Source organism: Canis lupus, chromosome 14, assembly GCF_048164855.1.
Source record: "Canis lupus baileyi chromosome 14, mCanLup2.hap1, whole genome shotgun sequence".
In the NCBI taxonomy this organism is placed as follows: domain Eukaryota; kingdom Metazoa; phylum Chordata; class Mammalia; order Carnivora; family Canidae; genus Canis; species Canis lupus.
This window is the reverse complement of record NC_132851.1, coordinates 4,601,837-4,624,794: the sequence shown is the minus strand read 5'-3', so window position 1 is coordinate 4,624,794 and position 22,958 is coordinate 4,601,837. Positions and strand designations below refer to the sequence as shown.

The 22,958-nt window shown below is 42.4% G+C and overlaps 2 protein-coding genes and 1 long non-coding RNA gene across 7 annotated transcripts in view; 2 read left to right on the top strand and 1 right to left on the bottom strand.

The window, feature by feature from the left end:
• Positions 1–684: 684 nt before the first annotated feature.
• LOC140603631 (uncharacterized) lies at positions 685–22,839 on the bottom strand. Of its 2 annotated transcripts, none has more exons than XR_012006547.1 (3): positions 19,960–21,346; positions 5,109–5,203; positions 685–3,755 (listed from the first exon to the last, which is right to left on the bottom strand). XR_012006547.1 is itself a non-coding variant. In XM_072774057.1 (3 exons), the coding sequence occupies exon 1, from the start codon at positions 22,830–22,832 to the stop codon at positions 22,173–22,175; it is 660 nt and encodes a 219-aa protein (XP_072630158.1). In that variant the 5' UTR covers positions 22,833–22,839; the 3' UTR covers positions 685–3,755; positions 5,109–5,203; positions 21,353–22,172. The 2 variants fall into 2 exon arrangements, 1 of the variants encoding a protein (XP_072630158.1); XM_072774057.1 differs by lacking the exon at positions 19,960–21,346 and adding an exon at positions 21,353–22,839.
• LOC140603632 (uncharacterized) lies at positions 2,877–14,364 on the top strand. The gene is made up of 3 exons (XR_012006548.1): positions 2,877–3,191; positions 6,255–6,324; positions 14,036–14,364. It is a non-coding gene; the product is annotated as an uncharacterized lncRNA (long non-coding RNA).
• The window catches only part of YWHAZ (tyrosine 3-monooxygenase/tryptophan 5-monooxygenase activation protein zeta), a 36,289-nt gene continuing 34,686 nt past the window's right edge, over positions 21,356–22,958 (top strand). The window contains exons 1-2 of one of the 4 annotated variants that reach the window (XM_072774052.1): positions 21,356–21,511; positions 22,192–22,375. The gene's annotated coding sequence lies outside the window, so the exon portion shown is untranslated. Of the gene's footprint in view, positions 21,512–21,720; positions 21,873–22,188; positions 22,376–22,958 lie in introns of those variants that run through there. The other 3 variants (XM_072774054.1, XM_072774051.1, XM_072774053.1) reach the window with 3 other exon arrangements.

The following is a 22,958-nucleotide window of genomic DNA, read 5'->3' as shown; positions in this document are numbered from 1 at the left end:
TTGTATCTACTTAACTTGATAGCTGCTTTCTGAGAAAAGTGAAGTGTAAATTCAAATTTTGTAAATCAAAAAGTTTAAATGCATCATGGACACATTCTAAGATGATCCTGTGGTGAAAATATTTTTACTTTTAAAAAAATGGAACAAAAATCCTTCTACACAGCAAATAATTATTCCTGTGGTCTTGTGATTTATAAGATGAAATATATATTTAGTCTTTGTCCTGCGTTTCTGCAACAGAGCTTCTAAAACTCTTGGAATTTCCAAACTGATGAGAATGTCTTTTGTTATATTAATAAGGTGACTTTTGGACTGTACCTAAGGATGGGGGCTGGTTGCCAGGGGAACCAACCTAGAGATCAGACTATTGGAACTTCTAATCCCACCTCCCTGATTTCCAGGGAAGGGGAGAGGGGCTGGAGGTAGAATCCATCACCAGTGGCTGATGATTTCATCAATCATGCCTATGTAATGAAGCCTCCTTAAAAACCCAAAAGGACAAGATTCAGAGAATATGTGGTCAACACATGGACATTTGGGGAGAGTGGCATACTCCCAGAGGGTGCAGAACCCCCTTGATCCTTTCCCCATACCCTATCCTATGCATTTCTGCCATCTGGCTGTTCCTAAATTCTCTCTCTTTATAATAAACTGGTGATCTAATAAGTGAAAGTTTAAGCCATTCCAGCAAACCATTCCTTTTCTTTTTTATTTTTTTAAAGATTTTATTTATTTATTTATTCATGAGAGACAGAGAGAGAGAGATAGGCAGAGGGAGAAGTGGGCTGCATGCAGGAAGCCTGATGTGGGACTTGATCCCGGGACTCCAGGATCATGTCCTGGGCCGAAGGCAGACACTCAACTGATGAGCCACCCAGGCGTCCCACCAGCAAGCCATTCCACCTAAGAAGGGTGTCATGGAACCTCTGACCTACAACCCATTTGTCAGAAGCACAGGTGATAACCTGAACTTGTGGCTGGAGTCTGAAGATGGGACAGAGCAGTCTTGTGGAGGTGAACCCTTAACACGTGGAAGCTTCCAGTACATAGTGTCAGAATTCAGTTGAATTGTAGGACATCCAGCTGATGTCCAAGAATTGCTTGCATGGTGGTATGGGGGGAAGCTCCATGCACACTGGAATTTGGTGTGGAACTGTAATCCTTTATTCTATCTGGCTTGGCCTTGTCATGTCCAAGCTACATACACATTTCACATCTGGCTCCTGAGTGGCATGACTGAGAGTATAAGGGGCAGGGAGAATCACAAAGATCCTGAAATACATCTGCTTACTCGATGTATTCGAACTCTTCAGACAGGCTACATATAAGGGTCAGGGTGGGGGTGGGGTGTGCAAAAATGAATAAACATAAATGAATGAATGAATGATGAAACAAACAGTGGGACTGCTTTATGGTGAAGCAAAAGTAGAAGTTTGCACAAGTTACTCTATCTTTTTGGAACTCGGGGCAAAGGAGCAAAATAATGCAGAAACATATTATGCAGAAAATAATCACTTTAGGAAATTTTTGGGTAGCCTGATAGTTTTTTGGAATGCCATAAAAGTACAGAAGGCAGAGTAGCCTACCATTCAAAGTTGAGAGATGGGACAGGTCCTGCTGTGGGCAAAATAACCACAGGGGGTGAGGAGGCAAGCTGGATATATTTAAGATGCACAAATTTGCCCAAACCAAGATCTACAGGACAGTTCTGCAAGGCTCAGGGCCAAGCCATCTTTTTACCTGCTTTTACAAAGAAGAAATAACCATCAGTGCTAATAATAACAATAATAATTATTTTATATATTATATATTATAATATAATAACAATAATAATAATTTCATCGTGAAATTTTTTTAAAGATTTTATTTATTTATTCATGAGAGAACAGAGAGAGAAAGAGAGGCAGAGACACAGGCAGAGGGATGATGACACAGGCAGGCTCCATAGAGGGAGCCCGACGTGGGACTCAATCCCAGGACTCCAGGATCACACCCTGGGCTGAAAGCAGGCACTTTAACTGCTGAGCCACCCAGGTGTCCCTCATCATGAAATTTAAAAAACAAACTCTTGGGGCATGTGGGTGGCTCAGTGGTTGAGCGTCTGCCTTTGACTCGGCGTGATCCCAGGGTCCTGGGATCGAGTCTCACATCAGGCTCTGTGTAGGGAGCCTGCTTCTCCCTCTGCTTATGTCTCTACCTCTCTCTCTGTGTCTCTCATGAATAAATAAATAAAATCTTCTAAAAAGAAAAAAAATACTCTTTAAGGAAGTGACATGCCCACATCACCTGTGATGATTGGGATTCACTACAAGGATATTGGGTAGCAAAGAACTTGTTGCTTCTTTAGAGCTTCTAGGTACCTCTGCTCCCTAGGCAGCTCAGTGCAGCAGGAGAGAAGAAGAACAGTAGCTTAGTGACCTTAGTATACAGCCTGAGCAGCCACTTCAACCTCTCCTTGTACACTTCATGTTTGAGCCTTCCAAAATGAGAGTGTTGAATTGGCTTGTCCCCATTTAAAATGGACAGTTTCACATCAAGCCACCTTCAGCCTACCTGTGGCTGCCTAGGGCTGTGGATCAATTCCCTGGCTAGCCCTATCAGTTGCAGCTAAAGAGCACGGTTAGTCACTCAACATAGAAGGCACAAGCCATGACAACTTCTACAGAAAAGAATTCGGCTGCTTTCAGTAAAAGGCAGCTGTGGGTATGGTGGGAAGAGGTTTTTTCCCAACCACGCTATATCTATTGATGGCAGTGCTGTTCTAGCCATGAGGGTTATCTGTAACCTCTTGCCTGTATATCTGACCAATCATCAAGACTTCTCAGGACTTCTTTGTCAGGTTCTTCCATTCGTCCCCATTCAGGGCAGACAGACATGTGTTGCTCAGAGCCCACTTCAGGAAATGACTCGCTGTCCAATGGTGGGGGTATGATTGTCCAAGAGCCTCCAGCTGTCGGCTCCGTCAGTCTCTGCCTCAGCTTTTCAGGTCAAGGTCACACTCTTCTTGGGAGGATCCCTGGTCAATAACTGAACAAGATGGTGGTGCACAGGCCTAGCCATTTCCCCTCAATGCAAGATTCCTCTAGCAAGCCATCTCTGCGACACCGCTGCTCCTGGGGCTGGCCAACGTGGTCAGGTCTGATGATTTGACTGCTCTGCCTGCCCAGTTCTGCTTTCTCCCCTTTTCCTTGGTAAGTCTTCCCTCCCAGTAAGCCTTTTGTACTCGCATCTCTTTCTCAGCCTCTATTTCTTAGAGAATCTAGGCTGTGATGTTGGCTCTCTTCTCTGAACCCTAAGGTGAGTCCCACCGCAGGATGTGTGGTGGTGTTTGAAAAAGTTTTCTGAGATCCTGCGCCTGTCCCAGTGATTCTCATATGTCCAGCTGGGAATGGTGGAAAGAGCCATTGACTTTTTCTGAGAGAGGAGAGGTGTAAAGGAAAACACAAATGATATGTTCAAAATTTGAATAACCATCATATGAAAAAAATGAAAAATGGGTACAAACTTCCAGGTTTGGGTTCAATATCGAAATTTTTTTCTTTCTTCTTTCTTTCACTTGAAAAAAATAACAATTAGAAGTATTCAACAGGGGGCACCTGGGGTGCTCAGAGGTTGAGTGTCCGCCTTTGGCTCAGGATGTGATCCTGGAGTCCTGGGATCAAGTTCCGCAGAGGCTCCCTATTGGGAGCCTGCCTCTCCCTCTGCCTGTGTCTCTGCCTTTCTCTCTGTGTCTCTCATGAATGAATAAATAAAATCTTAAAAAGAAAAGAAAAGAAAAGAAATATTCAACAGAAGTCAAATTAGTTGCTGTCTGAAATGGGAACATCCTGGCACTGGCCTATTCAAAAGGCTGTATTTATTGAATGAGCGGTTGGGCCACACGGATTGTAAAGTCTAGGTTCTATGATTCCAATAAGAATTCAAAATTCTTCACCTGCTTCAGGTGATACAAAGAAGAAAACTGTCCCTGACTCTAATAGTTCACAATCTAATTAGCAAGACCCTGTGTCAAGCAGATCTCATTCAAAATTATTCTATATAAATAGAACTGTGTACAATACCATTCATTCTATACCAAATATGTGCACTCCCCTAATATGTAAAGTCTTAAAAGCATACTTAAAAACTAGATTTGAGGGCAGCCCGAGGGGCTCAGTGGTTTAGCGCCGTCTTCAGCCCAGGGTGTGATTCTGGAGACCCTGGATCGAGTCCCATGTCAGGCTCCCTGCATGGAGCCTGCTTCTCCCTCTTGCCTGTGTCTCTGCCTCACTCTCTCTCTCTCTCTCTCTCTCTCATTAGTAAATAAATAAAATCTTTTTTAAAAAATAGATTTGAGGGATCCCTGGGTGGTGCAGCGGTTTAGCGCATGCCTTTGGCCCAGGGCGCGATCCTGGAGACCCGGGATCGAGTCCCACGTCGGGCTCCCGGTGCATGGAGCCTCCTTCTCCCTCTGCCTATGTCTCTGCTTCTCTCTCTCTCTCTGCGACTATCATAGCCCCTACTCCTGTAATTTCCTCCCTCTATTATAGGTTTGGAACTTTGTCCTTCAGGTCATGAACAAGAACCATCTATTTCTTTGAGGTAGGAGCCAGATTAAAATGGAAAAGGGGAACCACTAAGAGGTGTATTGCAGGGGATCTTAATTTTGAAACAAAATAAAAATTATGGTTTGAAAATTAAAATTTTAAAAAGCTCCAAAGTGAAAAGAAAAGAGATAAGCAAAAGTTATAAGGATAATACTCAAACTTGTTTGTTTCTTTTCAATATGTTAATTAAAAATTAATATTAGCAAATACCAATATTCATCCTTTACACTAATCCTTGGAAACTTTTGGATATTTTTTAATTGAATGAAATATCAATTGGAAGAAATCAGCTTTTAGATCTTAGGCCTATAGGGGAGGAAACCTAGGTATGCGTAACAGATCACATATTGTCCACATTTATACATGTTAGATTCCAATAAGTTTATAGGATAATATATGCAATGATATCTGCAAACATAGCTGAGGGCAGGTTTAAGGGCAAAGCGAGTTTTAGAGTAGTTCAAGCTTAGAAAACAAGTACAAATAATGATGGGAGGCAGGGGACCATAGTGGTTAACATACCATGTCAGAATCTGGCTTTGTTTGGATTCCAGTGCTGCCTCTTACTAACTGAAGACTCTTGAGTGAGTTACTTCAATTTTGTGTGTCTCTGTTTTCTGTAAAATAAGAATAAAGAAACTTACTTCATATTAGTTTTTTTTAAAAGATTTTATTTATTTATTCATGAGAGACACAGAAAGAGAGGCAGAGACACAGGCAGAGGGAGAAGCAGGCTCCATGCAGGGAGCCCGTTGTGGGACTCGATCCCAGATCTCCAGGATCACACCCTGGGCTGCAGGCTGTGCTAAACCCTAGGCCACCAGGACTGCCCTATACCCCATTCTTCTTACTATGCCAACTGCCTCTAAGAGTTGTGATGCAATCAAATTAACCTGTAAATAAAATTAAGATATTTTAAACAATCTAACCAATTGTAGACTTCCACATCATTCCTGTCAGATGTTATGCAACATTTGTGGGAATATTTCCAATGATGGGAAACCTACAGTCTTTGAGGCAGCACAGTTCACTACCAAAGAGGTTGATGCCTGAAGAATTCTTTATTTTAGTGAAATGTGCTTTAACGGTTGATTTATAGCAGTGAAAGTAGACAATTGCCCTCTATTTTAGCCAGTATGTTAACACTTTTTACAGTGTGATTAACCTGTACTCCTGGGTTGGCATCATATCTTGTAGTGCCTGGTGGACCCTGGTCTCAAATCTACTACCAGTCTTTAATCTACTGGATTGAAATGAAAAGCAAGATGGAAAACTCCACTTTCCTCCATCCCTCTCCAGTGCCATCACCTTCTGGATCTGTGGCATTTATTGCCACAAAGAGAAAAGCATGTCCCAACACACATCTTTTGCAACACAGGGTTTTCAAAGTTAGAAAAAAAGAATGGTATGAAAAATTACAAGAAGAGTTATTCACTAAAATGCTAAAACACTGGCTTAAAGCAGTTAATTCCTTCAACATTTAGTTAGTAGTATGACCAACAAAACATCACATTTACTTTAAGTCACCAAAGAATGAGCAGTAAGCACTATGTTTTTTTAGTTATATATCCTCCTTTTAACAACTTAGTACTGTACATGGAAATCCAAATATATACACCAGATAAATTACAATAGTTTTCTCTTTCTCTCTCTCTTTTCAATGAGAAGCAACTTTTGTTTTCTGAAAGACCTAGGATCCTTTGAACCTGGGAAGAACTACTTCAAGTTTTCTTTGAAGGTAAGCTCCCTCAAAACACTTATTTGGAGAAAAAAAACAACAACAACACTTATTTGGTGTTTTATAGAAACAAAACTAGTAAGACCAAAAAATTTAAAAATGAGAAAAAAGGTTAAGATGCACATAAAAAAAGTGCCTAACATCATCTGTCATTTAGGGAAATGCATTTTAAAACCACAATGAGATAGCACTACACACCCACTAGAGTGGCTATAATCAAAGAGAATGACAATAATACTAAGGTTTGACAAGGATGTAGAACAACTGGAGCTCTCACATTGCTTTTGGGGATGTAAAATAGTACAGCCACTTTGGAAAACAGTGTGACAATGTCTTATAAACTTTTTAAAAAGATTTTATTTATTCATGCAAGACACACAGAGAGAGGCAGAGACAGGCAGAGAGAGAAACAGGCTCCATGCAGGGAGCCCGATGTGGGACTCAATCCCAGAACTCTGGGATCACGCCCTGAGCCAAAGGCAGACGCTCAACCGCTGAGCCATACAGGCGTCCCAATTTCTTATAAAATTAAACATATACTTAGCATACAATCCTACAATTCCACTCGTAGATATTTATCCGAGAGAAAAAAAAGCATCTGTCCACATAAAAACTGGTATGTGTTCCCAGCAGCTTTATTCCTAACAGCCAAAAGCAAAAGCAAAAACGAAAACAAAGACAACAACCAAACGTCCAAAATCCAGTGAATGAATAAAGATATGTAGTATGTCCATACATGAAATACTATTCAGTAATAAAAAGAATGAACTATATAGACCCATACTAATATGCCCAACTGATTTTTGGCAAAAGTACAAAAGAAATTCAATGGAAGAAGGATAGCCTTTCCAAAAAATGGTTCTAGATCAATTGGACATCTATAGCCCCCCCAAAAAAAAAAGGCAGAAGAAGATGAATTTCAACCTTGAGGCATAGTATCCATGACAAGTATATAGAATAGATAACCATTTTAGGGCTATTTATATCATTATTGGTTAGGATTAGGCTTGACTTCAATGACATAAACCCCAAATTATCAGTGGGTAATTATAAGGTTCTACTCATTAACAACAATAACAAAAATGCTGATTAGGGCTAGTACCATAGTTCCCACATGTTGTGAGAGCCCCAAGCCATCTGTGCTTTGCTGTTCTTTCCTTAGAATTCCACCTCAGTCCAAGTTGGCTGCCTGAACCCTCCTTAGGTCCACATTCTGGCCATCAGGAAAGAGAAGGGACAGGAGATCCCTGGATGGCTCAGTGGTTTGGCACCTGCCTCCGGCCCAGGGCATGATCCTGAGGTCCTGGGATCGAGTCCCGCATCGGGCTCCCTGCATGGAGCCTGCTTCTCCCTCTGCCTGTGTCTCTGCCTCTCTCTCTCTCTCTGTCTCTCATGAATAAATAAAATCTTAAAAAAAAAAAAAAAAGGAAGGGGACAGAGCAGTGGGCATTCTTTCTTTTAGGGACACTTGCCAGGAATCTCACATGAAACCTCTTCTTTTCCTCTTGGCTATCACTTATCACTTAATTTACAAGGTTCATCTTGCTGAGTGGGCAGTGAGAAATATGGTCTTTATTCTGGGTAGCACTGTGTCCACTGTATATTAGAAATTGGATTACTATTACTAAGAAAAAAATACAAAAAAATTGTATTGATATTACTAAGAAAAAATATTAATTAGTATTGGTATTACTAAGTTTGATTTATTTATTTATTTATTTATTTATTTATTTATTTATTTATTTATTTATGATAGTCACACAGAGAGAGAGAGAGAGGCAGAGACATAGGCAGAGGGAGAAGCAGGCTCCATGCACCAGGAGCCCGACGTGGGACTTGATCCTGGGTCTCCAGGATCGTGCCCTGGGCCAAAGGCAGGCGCCAAACCGCTGTGCCACCCAGGGATCCCCAGTATTACTAAGTTTGGACAAAACTTACAGACTCCACAAGCCACATTTACATTTTCTTCTTCTTTTTCTTTTCTTTTTTTTTTTTTTTAAGATTTTATTTATCCATTCATGAGAGACACAGAGAATGAAAGCCAGAGACACAGGCAGAGAGAGAAGAGGCTCCATGCAGGGAGCCCAATGTGGGACTTGATCCTGGGTCTCCAGGATCACGCCCTGGGCCGAAGGCAGGTGCTAAACCACTGAGCCACCCAAGGATCCCTACATTTTCTTCTTAAAGGTTCTCAAGCCTTTGTCATCTTGAAAGCTCTGAACAAGAAATACAATTTTTCTATAAAAGAATCTAAAAACACCCAATACTCATTAATTGAGGTATCACTCATTCAGTAAACATAGAAATAATTTTTTCAAGAAACTGTGCTAGGTGCTAAATTATTAAGATAAAGACACATTGTTAGAAAAAAAAAAAGCCTCATTTTTAGTAGCAATTAAAAAACCCTTATTATTGGGGCACAGCCTGGCTCAGTCAGTGGAATGCACAATGCTTGATCTTGGGGTAGTGAGTTCAAGCCTCATGTTCAGCATAGAGATTACCTTTGAAAAAAAACTATTATTGATGTGGTTTGAAGGTTGAGGTTCAGAGCCGACAGCAAAGGAAGAATTGTTGAGATGTTTTCAGTGCAAAAAGGTGGTTCTATTACAGCAGGGGGACAGGAACCATGGGCAGAAAGAACAGCATGGGGTCATGAGGAGAGGCCTATTAAGTACTTTCAAGTTGGGAAGGGAGTTAGGGAAAGCACAGGCCTCCAAGATATTTTGGAAACAAGGTTTCCAGGACCCTGAGGGGGTTAGCTAGCTACTGTTAGGAAAAGGTCATTTATTAGTTTTTAGTAAATGATTATGAGATCCTTCAGATGTGTATCAGTGGGCCATATGCTTAAAGGATGATTCCTAACGTGTATTCTGGGGGTAGAGATAAACGAAATTTCCAGAATTTTTATTTATTTTATTTTATTTATTTTATATAATAAATAGAGTAGATTGGGAGTAGATTGGAAGAGAAAGGGGGAGAGAAGCAGATGCCTTTCTGAGCACAGAGCCTGACAGGGGCCGGATCTCTGGGACGCTGAGATGATGACCTGAGCCTAAATCAAGAGTCCAGTGCTTAACCAACTAAGCTACCCAGGCTCCCCTTCCAAAGGAATTTTTACATGTTGAAGACTTACAGGATGCTGGGGGTCAGGCTAAGATTATCGTTTGCCTTTAGCAAAGTGTCAACATCAAGGCAGCTGAGCTCCCAGGGTAAGGTCCCTATGCTATTTAAAGAACTTGTCAATGGGCTGTGGGCAGTAAGGAAATGTATTTTTTTTCTTTTTTCTTTGTTTCCCACATCATTATTATTGATATGTAGTTTTTAAGTATACCTGTTTTTTTTTTTTAATTCTATGGAAATGATCTAAGAAACAAGGGATTAAATTTTGGCTTTTATAAAATATTAGGTTTTGTTGTTATATATAATCTTTATATAGATTTTTTTTCAGAAATAGACATGAAGATGATATTTGAATTTTATGTTTTAAAATATTTTATTTATTTATTTGAGAGAGAGCACATCTGTGTGTGCGTGCATGAGTGGTGGAGGGGCAGAGGGAGAGGGAGAGAGAGAAGCAAACTCCCAGCTCAGCAAAATATCTTAATCCCAGGACCCTGGGACCCTGGGACCTGGGACCATGGGACCATGACCTGAGCCAAAGGCAGATGCTTAACCAACTGAGCCACCCAGGCACCCCGATATTTGAATTTTAGTGGCCCTTTAAATGTCTTGAATCTGTCCCCTGAATCAAGATAAATATTTCAAAAATCACAATATCCCATTTATTTTCAGTGTTTATACATAATTGGATTATCCAAGTCTTGTCTCACTTCTCCTTTTCTTCCTTATTTCATTTCATCAGTAACCAAATCTCTATCAGGATTCCTTGCAGAGGGATCCCTGGGTGGCGCAGTGGTTTGGCACCTGCCTTTGGCCCAGGGCGTGATCCTGGAGACCCGGGATCGAATCCCACGTCGGGTTCCCGGTGCATGGAGCCTGCTTCTCCCTCTGCCTGTGTCTCTGCCTCTCTCTCTCTCTGACTATCATTAAAAAAAAAAAAAAAAAAAAAAAAGGATTCCTTGCAGAGAAATCAACATAAAGAAAACTTACTCAGCTTTAATTAGTAGAGAAATAGTTCCTGGAATTTCTGGATTTAGATATATACTGAGAATGTGTTCATTGGTGAATTTCATTCATTCATGTTATTATTCATATGTAGTAGTATTGGTAATCTCCAAAATGCTATTCTCTTCTTATAAAATCCCATTTGTTCCTCTTCCTTCCATTCTTCCAGTCTTTACCAATTATTTATAAGAATGTGGCTAACAGAACATATGTACCTTTTCCACTAAAATATGACTCCATTGTGATCCAGAAGATTCTTTTTTGTTTCCATCTTTCCACTCTTAGCAGGTTATATCTGATATTTAAAGAGCTATTCAGGGGTACCTGGGTGACATGGTCAGTTAGGCAACGGACTCTTGGTTTCGACTCAGGTCATGATCTCAGGATTGTGAAGTGGAGCCCCAAAAGTCAGGCACCGTGCTCAGCACAGAATTTGTTTCAGATTCTTTCTCCCTCTCCTTCTGACCCTCCTGCTGGTGCTCTGGCTCTCTCTCAAATAAATAAATAAATGTTAAAAAAAAAAAGAGCTATTCGATAAACATCTGTTCAAGAATGAATGAAAGAATAAAAAGAATAAATGTGGTCTTTCCAGAATCCAGATCCATCGATAATGTTCTGTTTTCCCAAAGATGATGAAAGCTATCCATGGTCAATGTTGTATGTCTCACTGACATTCCAGAATCCCCTGGTCCTGATAATATTTACTTGCCCTTCTAGAAAGGCCATTGATAAGTTTCAGCAAAGGAGAACAGTGGGATATCACAACCAAGGCCTCATGATACTACATGCTCTCCTTTCTGTCTATGCAGAAGACATTAAATGCTTTCTCTGCGTTTAACATTCCCTTTATTTTTGGTCAAGTACAACACCCACTTCTCCTTCTCCCTGACCTCTGACTCTCAATTCAGTCCAATAAAACAATCAAGTCTTTTTTTGTCAGCAGCTCAGGGTTAATTGTTCCTTCTAAAGCTTGACCTTTGTACTGTTTTTAATCCTTACCCTCTCCTATCTACAGATGCTGCCTCGCTGATACATTTTGACTTATTTATGCTGTTTCCATGCATAAGCTATTGCTAGCTGTGCTGCTGTGATAGGAAAAGTCACAAAAGGAAGGTGACCTCTTCTTATAAACTGCTTAGATAGATCTTTTAACAAATGGTGGTTGAGAGTAATGGTTCTACTCCTGTGTCCTTTCCTTCTACTGATCGCTTACCAATTCAAATGTTCCTCTAGTTGTTACTTATTCATTGTTTAATTGTTCAAGCCTGAAGCCTACTAACTATATATTAGCCTGACTGAAAAAAAGTCAATGTTTAACAAATAAGTGGGGCATTAACTGTATGAAACTTAGTCATGTCAAAAACACACATCTCTGACTTACCCAGAATAACCATCTTATGTCCTAGAGAGTGGATTTGGTGTAAATTTCCTATTAAGTTGCTGAAATATTGAAATATTTCAGGGATCCTGAGGATTTCATGGCCAAGAAAGTGTGTGAACTCCTCCTAAAAATAATTTCAAGTTGAGAGCAATTGCCCCAGAGGAAGACCAGGAGAACTAGAAAACAGAAATTCTGCTCTTAGGTCCAGGAAAAATTTTATATCAGGTTCTGGGAAAACTGCCAGAAATTCACATTGCCCTTGATTCCTTTTCCAGATGCCTGTTTTACTAGAGGGGGGAATTTTTTTTTTTTTAAGTATCTTCTGATATATATGCATTCTTATTGTATTTTAAATCCTTAATGAATTCCAAATGTTCCCTTTGCTTATTCTTGGGTACTCCAGGACCAAAATACATGTCAGAAAGGAAAAAAATTATTTCTCTGAACTTTTACTCCATGATTGCCACTGATCACTTCTGAATTATAAATTATGCACTTTTGAAACTGTGAGCTCCCAGCAGCCTTTACGTTCCTTAAGCCATTGTCAACTAGTGACAAGCTCCACTGGATGAACAAACATGGTAGGACCTGTATTTTTTTCATTTTTCTTTGTGCATATGAGTACCTCTCAAATTAAATGACTCCTGAATTCAGACAAAATTCCTGGTACGTATTCTAAGCAAGCATCTTCATTTTTTGCACCACTAATCTCAGTGGTAACTTCCAAAAGCTCTTCTAATACATAACACCAAATTAAAATCTTTACCTTTGTTTTTACAAAATGTGACTCTATGATACATTAAAATACTTAACAGGTCAAGAGAATGAGAAGACAAGCTAGATACAAGAGAAAATATTTACAAAATACATATCTGATAAAGGACTATTATCCAAAAATACACAAGAACTCTTAAAACTTAACAGTCAGAAAACAACAACCAGATTAAAAAGTGGACCAAAGACTTTAAAAGACACCACATCAAAGAAGATATACAGATGGCAAATAAGCATATAAGATGCTCCACATCATATCTCATCAGGGAAATGCAAATTCAAAAAGCAGTGAGAAAAACAACAACAACGAAGCCGAAGACCAAGATACCACTACGGCCAAAACTAGAATGGCCATAATTGGGAAGCCTGAGTGGCTCCTGAGTCTGCCTTTTGCTCAGGTCTTGATCCCGGGGTTCTGGGATTGAGTTCCACATCAGGCTCCCTATGGGGAACCTACTTCTCCCTCTGCCTCTCTCTCTGCATCTCTCATGCATAAATAAATAAAATCTTAAAAAAAAAAATAGAATGACCAAAATCCAGAACAATGACTACATGAAATGCTGACAAAGATGTGGAGCAACAGGACCTCTCATTCATTGTTGGTGGGAATGCAAAATAGTATAGTCTCTGTGAAAGACAGTTTGGCAGTTTCTTATAGAACTAAACACACTTTTATTATATGATACAGCAATGGTGTTCCTTGGTATTTCTCCAGAGTAGATGAGTTTTATTCATAATTGGCAAAACCTGGAAACAAACGTAAATAAACTGTGGTACATCCAGACAATGGAATATTATTTAGCACTAAGAAGAAATAAAAAGCTATGAAGGAAAGCCATGAGAAGACTTGGAGGAATCTGTTTTGTTTTGTTTTTTTTTTCCATGAGAGACACACAGAGAGAGAGAGGCAGAGACACAGGCAGAGGGAGAAGCAGGCTTCTCGAAGGGAGCCCCATGCGGGACCCTATCCTGGGTCTCCAGGATCACACCCTGAGCCGAAGGCAGATGCTCAACCACTGAACCACTCAGGCGTCCTGACATAGAGGAATCTTAAATGCATATTACTAAGGAAAGAAGCCAATGTGAAAAGGCTACATATCCTATTATTGCAACTCTATGACACTCTGGAAAACAAAACTATGGAAACAATATAAAGATCAGTGGTTGCCATTGGATAAGAAGGAGACATGAACAGGCAGGGCATAGGTTTCTGTGTGATGCTGTATGGTGTGCATATATGCTATGACATGATTTGTATGTTACTGTAAGTGCACACATGTCATCATACGTTTGTCAAAACCCATAGGATGTATAACACCAAGAGTGAACCCTAATGTAAACTTTGGAGTTTGGCTGATAATGATTTGTGAATATATTTTGACAAAAATATACCATTCAATTTTAACAAAGCAATTTTATGAATTTTAACAGATATGCTACTCTGGTATGAGATGCTGAAAACAGAGGAGGCCGTGCATGAATTGGAGCTATGCAGGAGTATATGGGAAATCTCTGTACTTTCCTCTCCATTGTGCTGTGAATGTAAAACTGCAATAAAAAAAAATTCTACTAACTATATGTAAAAAAAACTCTATACATATATATTTAAAAACACACTTTGGGGCAGCCCGGGTGGCTTAGCGGTTTAGCACCGCCTTCAGCCCAGGGCCTGGTCCTGAAGACCCGGGATCGAGTCCCACATCGGGTCCCCTGCATGGAGCCTGCTTCTCCTTCTGCCTGTGTCTCTGCATCTCTCTCTCTGTGTGCGTCTCTCATAAATAAATAAATAAAATATTTAAAAAAAATAAAAAATAAATCAAAACACAATTTAACTGAGTAAATTTTAAAGATCCAATTGACTTTATTCAACAATTCATGAATTGGGTAGCACCCTATCTAGCATATAGAAAGAAGCTCCAGGGGCTACTGAGTGGCTCACTCAGTTGAGCATCTGCCTTTGGCTCAGGTCATGGTTCCAGAGTCCTGGGATTGAGCTCCCATATCTCATAGTGTTCTCTGCTCAGCGAGGAGCCTGCTTCTGCCTGTAATTCCCTGCTTGTGCTCCCTCTGTCAAATAAATAAAATCTTTATAAAAAATTAAAGAAAAAAAAAGAAAGAAAGAAGCTCCACTGAACTCTACAAAATGAAAGACTTTCCTAGGCAGAGAGGAAGGGATAAAACAAAAGGGGGTTAGAAGCAAAGAGTCCGCTGTTTCAGACAAGGTCACCTTCCTTTTGGGGATAGGGCAGGGGGGTCTATCAGGTAGATTCCCTCAGTAGTACTGACCAGGAAATTCCAGACTGACTGGTAAGATTACATTCTCGGGAAAAGTTGAATATACAACTACAAGGATGCCTGGGTGGCTCAGCGGTTGAGCTTCCGCCTTTGGCCCAGGGCCTGATCCTGGAATCCCAGGATCAAGTCCTGCATTGGGCTTCCTGCATGGAGCCTGCTTCTCCCTCTGTTTATGTCTCTGCCTCTCTCTCTCTCTGTCTCTCATGAGTAAGTAAATAAATTCTTAAAAAAAAAAAGAGAGAAAATGCAATTACATTAGGGATTGAGTCTTGGTTTAGTGACATGGGCTTAGCACAATTGACTCCATTTGGGGCCTGTTGGCTCTTTTTAAAATAAAATTATGTATGTGTGTGAGTGTGTATACACAATTGACTGGAGACTTACAGATGTTAAAAATGGTGTCAAGCTAAGATTCATCTTCCCATTAAAATGCCATGAAAGTGTTTGTGAAAAATAGGAGTCAACCATTAACAAGAGGAATTTTCACTTACAGTACGGAAAGCTAAACCTAGAAACTTTATCATGGATCATTTATCCTCTGAAAAAGAAGAACAGGGGTTTCTAGCTGGCTCAGTAGGTAGAGCACGTGACTCTTTTTTTTTTTTAATTTTATTTATTTATTCATGAGAGACACAGAGAGAGAGAGAGGGGCAGAGACATAGGCAGAGAGAGAGAAACAGGCTCCATGCAGGGAGCCCGATGTGGGATTTGATCTGGGATTCCAGGACCACGCCCTGGGCTGAAGGCAGGCATTCAACCGCTGAGCCACCCAGGCGTCCCAAGCATGTGACTCTTAATCTCAGGGGTTGTGAGTGCAAACCCCATGTTGAGTGTGAAGCCTACTTAAAATAAAAATTCAAAAAAATGTTTGGAAAAAGAAGAGCAGAGTTGCTAGGTAGAAGTTAAGCCTTCAAACTGTTATTCAGTCAGAATCTACAATCCCCAAAGAAGGCACAACAAAAGTACAGAGGGCTAGGGAGGCAGAGGTGGCTGGTCCTAAAATGTGATGGATTGGCCCCAGGAATAAGGAGTTGCAGACAAAGGAACATATGGAATCACAGTAAGAGCCCATAGTATCCATGCTTGTAGTTTTTACATTTATCACAGCTCATTAAAAAACAACCACAGGAAAAACAAAGCAAAACAACCACAGATAGCCTCTGATTCTTGACAACATAATTTTTGCTCATTGCAATCAACTGGACAGTGAGTCAGGACAAGATCTTGCCATGGTAGCTACTCAACAGGTGGTAAATGTAAACATCTCCTGGATTCTAGGTTTTCGCCAAAGGAGCATGTCTTTGCACCTTCCTACAACTTAAGACCTAACAGTTCTCAAGAGGATGGTAAAGAGAAGCAGAGGAAATTTCATCTATCAGTTGGCCAACTCAGACTGGAAGGAACTTCCCTCATTGACATGTAATAGGAAAACAATCATCACTACAACATAAAAGCAACCAAAAATTCTACAGTTCAAGGAAACAGAGCACTAACTGAAGATTTCAATGAAGAGCATATATCTAAAGTAACTTACTATAGGAAAAGAATACTCTAGAAAATGTCTGTGTCCTTAATAGAATGCAAGAGACATGATGTCTATCATATAGTGACCTATCAATTAAGAATTCAAGGAAACTAAAAATTTCACTGGGGAATTAAACGTCTCATTGGAGACAAGAAAGGATTAAAATAGACTCTGTTGATAATCAAATCAGTAATTTATAGCTTGAGTATGAGTTTTTTTTTTCAGGGAAACTTCCTCACCTTTCTATGGATAGTGCTTACAGCTCAGATTCAAACACAACTAGCTGTTACTTCACTGTGCTTCACTGTTACTGCATTTGGTGTCAATGTCTGTCCTGATAACTGTGAGCTCTTTCAGGGAGGGACCATGATCTACACATTTTTATCCCTAGTGAGCAACATAACCCCTAACCTGTGAGTCCTCATTAAGTGCTTGATGAATGTATGAAATGAGAGCTCAAAATTAGTTTGGTTCTGTTAACATTTTTGTTTTTTTTTAAATCATTGCGCAGAAAACCCCATCTATGACTAAAATATCATAGAACATAGGGCTAGAGTGTGTTGATTATCAACAGTCTATTTTTTTTTAATTTTATTTATTCATGATAGGCACACAGTGAGAGAGAGAGAGAGAGAGAGGCAGAGACACAGGCAGAGGGAGAAACAGGCTCCATGCACCGGGAGCTCGACTTGGGATTCGATCCTGGGTCTCCAGGATCGCGCCCTGGGCCAAAGGCAGGCGCTAAACCGCTGCACCACCCAGGGTTCCCCAATCGAGTCTATTTTAATGCTTTCTTGTCTCCAGTGAGATTTTACTTAAAAAAAAAAAATGATTTTTATTTATTCATGAGAGACACAGAGAGGCAGAGACACAGGCAGAGGGAGAAGCAGGCTCCGTGCAGGGAGCTCGATGCGAGACTTGATCACGGAACTCTGGGATGACGCTCTGAGCCAAAGGCAGAAGTTCAACCACTGAGCCACCCAGGTGTCCCTCCTGTTGTGTTTCTTAAATTCCACATATGAGTGAAATCATATGGTATTTGTTTTTCTCTGATTTATTTTGCTTAGCATTACACACTCTAGATTCATCTATGTTGCTGTAAATGGGAGGATTTTATTCTCCTTTATGGCTAAGTAACATCCCTTCTTGAATCCACTTCTTTTTCCTCCATTTATTTATCTATGGCTATTTGGGTTGGTTCCATATCTTGGTTATTGTAAATAAGGCTGCAATTAACATAGGGGTGCATATATCATTTCAAATTAGCGTTTTTGTATTCTTTGGGTAAATATCCAGTGGTGTGATTACTGGATCATATGGTAGCTCTATTTTTCTTTTTTTTTTTGTACATAAATAGTAAATTTTTAAAAGAGAGTAAGTAGTGAGACTATCAGTTTGATTTAGAATTGAGAAGAAATGCTACTTTTACTTACTCCTTAACTTCATTTCTTTTTCCTCCCTTTTTTTTTTTCCTTTCTTTTTCTTTTTTAATGTTTCCCATGCTTTGGACTGCCAATGGCATTTACATGTATTATAGTGATAGCTGTTACAAGAGATAAACCTAAATCTCAATGGCTTAAAAATTAGAAGTTATCCCTCAATAAAGTCTAAAATGATCAGGGAATAGGTTTTCAGAGATTCAGCTCCTTTCATTTCATGTTCCCACTCTCCTCTAAAGCCTTGAGATCCTCTCGATTCACTTGGCAGACAGTTCTTTTCAGGGACTGAACAGAGGTTCAAATCAGAAGATTTTATGGCACAGGCTTACAAGTGGACCATATCACTTTGGTCATATAACATTAGTTAGTGCTTACTCACATGGCCACACAGAACAGCAAGGGAGACCCATGCCATGGAATCCAGCGTGGCTCTGAAAGAGCAGAATGGGTTTGGTGAAGAACTAACTAGTTTGTCTCTACCACAAACTCCAGATTATTCCAACAATAGGTGATTGTGATCTAGAGCACTATGTGGAGCTCTCTCCTTACTTTCTACCTAATGCTTGCAATAATCTGATGGAATTGGGTATTAGTATGTCCAATTTAGCCTAAGGTCACATAGCTCTTATAGACAAACCAAGATTTGTACCCAATTCTGATTCCAAAGCCCGCTGCACTATGCTGCATTTCTCCAATTAAATCATAATGTTAAGAGTGAGATTATAACCTGACCAAATTGTAATTAAACTTAAAAGATCATGTAACTGCTGTTTCATCAGTAGAGTACATCTTTTGAGGTTTTTCCAATTTGAATAATGCGCCTTTGCAAATTCCCCTGAACTCTTATTTTAATGTATAACATAGATCTGAAGAGGTCATGACTGTCCCTTGTAGGTGAGTGGAGCCTATTTATTGTCTCATCCCTTAAGTCTCATTAGTGCTAAGAAACTAACACAAGCTTGTGTTTCCAGAGGGAACACCTTTATATCCCACTTTAAAAAAAAAAAGATTTTTATTTATTTATTTGAGAGAGAAAGCACAACTGGTAGGGGCATTGGGAGAGGGAGAATCTCAAGCAGGGTGTACCTTGAGCAGAGTCCCACAAGGGGCTCAATCTCACGATCTTAAGATCACGACCTGTGCAGAAACCAAGAGTCAGACGCTTAACTGATTGTACCATCCAGGTGCCCTCACTTTTTAAGGACATTTCAAATATATCATTCATTTTATCTTCACAACTCTGAACAGTAGAGACATCAGATATGTCCACTTATAAATGAATAATCATAGTTCAATTACTTTGTGCAAGGAATGTTGCTAAGCTATATATATATGATTATAATTACTTGTATATCTCTTATAATTATGTAATAAGATAGGTCCTACATAATTATAATTACTTATATAAGATACCTATATCTTATATATTACACATATAGAAAATTGCATTTAATCCTCAACACCACTTGACAAGTTAAGTGTTTTTATTACCAGTATTTTATTGATGTGGCAATTAAGGCATAGAAGGTTGAGCAAGTTGACTGAAGCAACAAAGTTGAGCAGGGAAGAAAATAAAACAGGTGAGGCTACATGAAATTCTCTGAGTAGTTTTCCTTAGTTCAAGTTCATAGGGCCTCTTTATTGTTTTGCCATTATCCTTGCCATTATGTTCCTATTCCTCAAAATACTTATCACGTGGGGCCTTCATGACTTTCTCTATTCTTGTTTCCCTGCAACCTTATTACACCTTTATTTCATGAGCTCAAATTCCTTGAGTATGTAAAATCCAGTAATTCCTATTGTTTCACACGCACATGCCTTGTTAGTTAAAACAAGAAGCAAACACCTAATTTAACTGTTTCCTAAAGCAAATCCACAATTTATTGGTGCAGAGAGATCCCTAAATGTCCTCTAAAACAAAAAAGGCATATATTCTATCTAGACACATAATTGAGATTAGAGAAACAACTTCCATTTTAAGTAAGATTTAATATCTTTTTTATTTTTTTATTTTATTATTTTTTAATATCTTTTTTAAAAAAAGTTTTATTTATTTAAGTAATCACTGTACCCCACATGGGGCTTGAACTCATTACCTGGAGATCAAGAGTTATGTGCTCTTCAGACTGAGCCAGCCAGGCACCCCTAATTTCTGTCAAATTTCTGGTGCCGCGTCTAGCAGAAAACCAAAGACAAATTTTAAAAGGGGAGGGTGTTGAAATATTATTTTAAGTGAGTCACTCTCTGAAAAAATTTACTTGGGAGTCAAAGTACCATGACTCTAATGTCTCAGAAAAAATAACCCTGATCAATTTGTTCATCCATTAAGTCTAGTATGAATCTGCTCTGATGCAGAAAATTGGGAGAAAATAAAACACCCTGAACTGAACTGGCCACTGGAAAACTCTCTTCTGGGTTTATACTTTACTATCTAAATGCCAGCTGGAACCTCAGGCAAAACTAATTTGTAAAATGGTCTGTGGCAGAAAGTGTGTCCAACAACATACAGAACAGACAAGGAGCTGGAAGAGTGAGGAAAGATTTTATGTGTCTGCTGGTGATAAATTCAATCCTCTGCACAACTTGAGGCTGAACTGTTTTGTGAGTCTTCTTTGTCAGTTGTGCCTTACGGCAGGCCCCCTACTAGATGCTCAATAAAGATATGTTGGGGGGGGGGGGAAGAGACCAACCAAGAAACCCACTTTTGACTACCGAGAACAACAAACTGATAGTTACGATGGGGGAGGTAGATGGGAGACGGCGGAAATAAAAGGATGGGCATTAAAGAGTACACTTATTAGGATGAAAGGATTTTTTAAAAGGGTATGTTGGAAAAATCAGTAAGACCAAATGGAGTTTGCCAAGGATAGTAGGCAGAGTTCTGAGCTCTCATTGCTAACTATAAACTCTAGGTGAGATTTGCAACTGGTTTTGCAGGTCATCCAAGCACATCTTAGCTCCAACATTTAAAGGGAGGAGAGGCAGAGGCATTTTACACTGTGCATGTCTCCCTTTGAACTTCCTTAAGTTGACTGGGTGGAGGCTCTGCCGGTTTGGGTTGGCCCGTTGGTATGGCACCTGCAATATCCGCTCTCCTCTTTCCCCCTCTTCTCGGCTCCAGGTCCCTGCTCCTGGCCCTGCCTGCAGCCCTCTTCCACTGCCCGCCGAGTTACCCGGGGCGCTGGGAACTACCACGTCCCTCACACCCTGCTTCAGGAGAAACCCGGCAATAATCTGTGTTTAAATCACTGCAACACGATGTCTTCAAGCGGACGCTTTATTTGGATAGAGACCATCGAGTCTCCAAGAAACGAGTCGGTACCGTCCGACCTCTGCTCGCTGCCTCTCTTCGCGCTGAGGCCTCCACGATCACCCGAACCCTCCACCCGAGAAGGGAGCCGCTTCCCCGCAGGAGCTGCAGGCTTTCTCCAAGCGGCGGCCTCTCCTCCCAGGCCTCACCTCCCGCCAGCCCCGCCCCACCCGCCCCACCTCGCGCCGCCATTGTCCCCCCGCAGCTGTCACTGCGCACGGATCCCGAGTCTCGGATTGGAAACCTTTCCCGTCACTCAACCCATCCTGCGGGGCCGGACTCCTCACTTTCTGTCCCGAGCCTTAAAAGGTCTAAGGCCGCTCTCGGCGCGCCAGCAGGTAAAGCCGCGGCGGCGAGGCAGGGAGGGGCCGCGCGCTCAGGTCGGCCCCGCCTGGCGACGGGGCGCGGCGGGCTGCGGGGCGCGGGGGAAGCGCGCCACACCGCCCCTCCCGGCCGCCGGACCGCGCCCTCCCCCGCCACCCCCACATCCGGATCACAATGCCGGAGCTGCGGAGCCACCCGCGTAACCCAGCCCCGGGCCGGCCCGGGAGGCAGTTACCCCCGCGAAGCACGGAGGGCGGGGCGGGCCTGGGCGCGGGGAGGGGTGGGGGGTGTGAAAGGTCCCGGATGTTGCCGAACCCGAGCCCCTTCGAGAGGGAGTGACTGGCGCAGGCGCAGAAGGGCCGCACGAAAGCTAAGGTGGGGGTGGGGAGGAATCTCCTTGCTGGTGTAGAGGAAGAGCGAGCCCGTGGAGGTTGGGGGGATTCGAGAAGGGGAGGTAGGAAGGTAGTGGTGGAGAGGAGGGAAAAGAAAGGAAGGAGCTTCCCGGCCGGGCTCCCTCGCCCAAGAGCAGAGAAGCTGGAAGCTGAGCGCGGCGGGGAGGAGCGTTGGTAGCAGGAGAGGCGGCGCGCTCCCCCGCTCGCCCTCTAGCGCGGGCGGGCAGGACGCGCGCGCCAGGGAGCGGCGGTTGCACTGGGCCCCCGGAGCTGTGGGCACCAATCAACGGTTGCCATAGCAGCGTTTGACGTCATCGTGCGTGTGGTGCCCCTGCTGTCGGGGCTGGTGATTGGAGGAAACCCCGTGTCTGCGGAGCCGCTGTAGCCTGTGAGCAGCCAGATCCGCGGACAGAGTCTCAGCCTCGCCGCTGCCGCCCAGAGACTGCTGAGCGCCCGTCCGTCCGCCGCCACCCACTCCGGACACAGGTACGAGACCGGGCCGCCGCCGCCCCGTCCCGCTTCTTCCCTTCCCGGACCTGCCTCCTGAAAGCGTGGGGGCCGTCCCCGCCGCGCAGCCCCTCAGCCCCGCTCGCCCGGCGGTAGCGGCGCTGGGCTGAGGCGGAGTCTCCTCAGGCGGAGACGGGCGGCGGCTTCTTTTCCGCTGGGTTCGGGCAGGCGGCTCGGGCTCCTCGGGCTGCCTCGGGCTACTTGCTTCCGGATCGACGCCTTGGCCCCGGTAGCGCCGGCTCCCGGTCCTCGTCCCCGGGGGTGGAAGGGGCACCCACACGCGAGATCCCCAGGGACCCGCCCGGCCGCCGGCTCCCGGCGGTGACCGAGGCTCCGCGGGGCGCGACCCGTTCCCCGGCGCCCCCGGAGCCCCCTTCCTTGTCGCCGCCCGGCTCCCCGCTTCCGCCCGAGATAAAGGCTCGGCGGCTGCGGGCATTGCAGTGGCGCAGGTGAGGCCGCCCCCTCCCCTCGCCGCCCTCCCCTCCCCTCCCCTCCCCCTGCCTCTCCCGCCCGCTCCTCGGCGCAGCCTCCGCGCCCCGCGTTGCGGCGGCGGCTCCCAGCC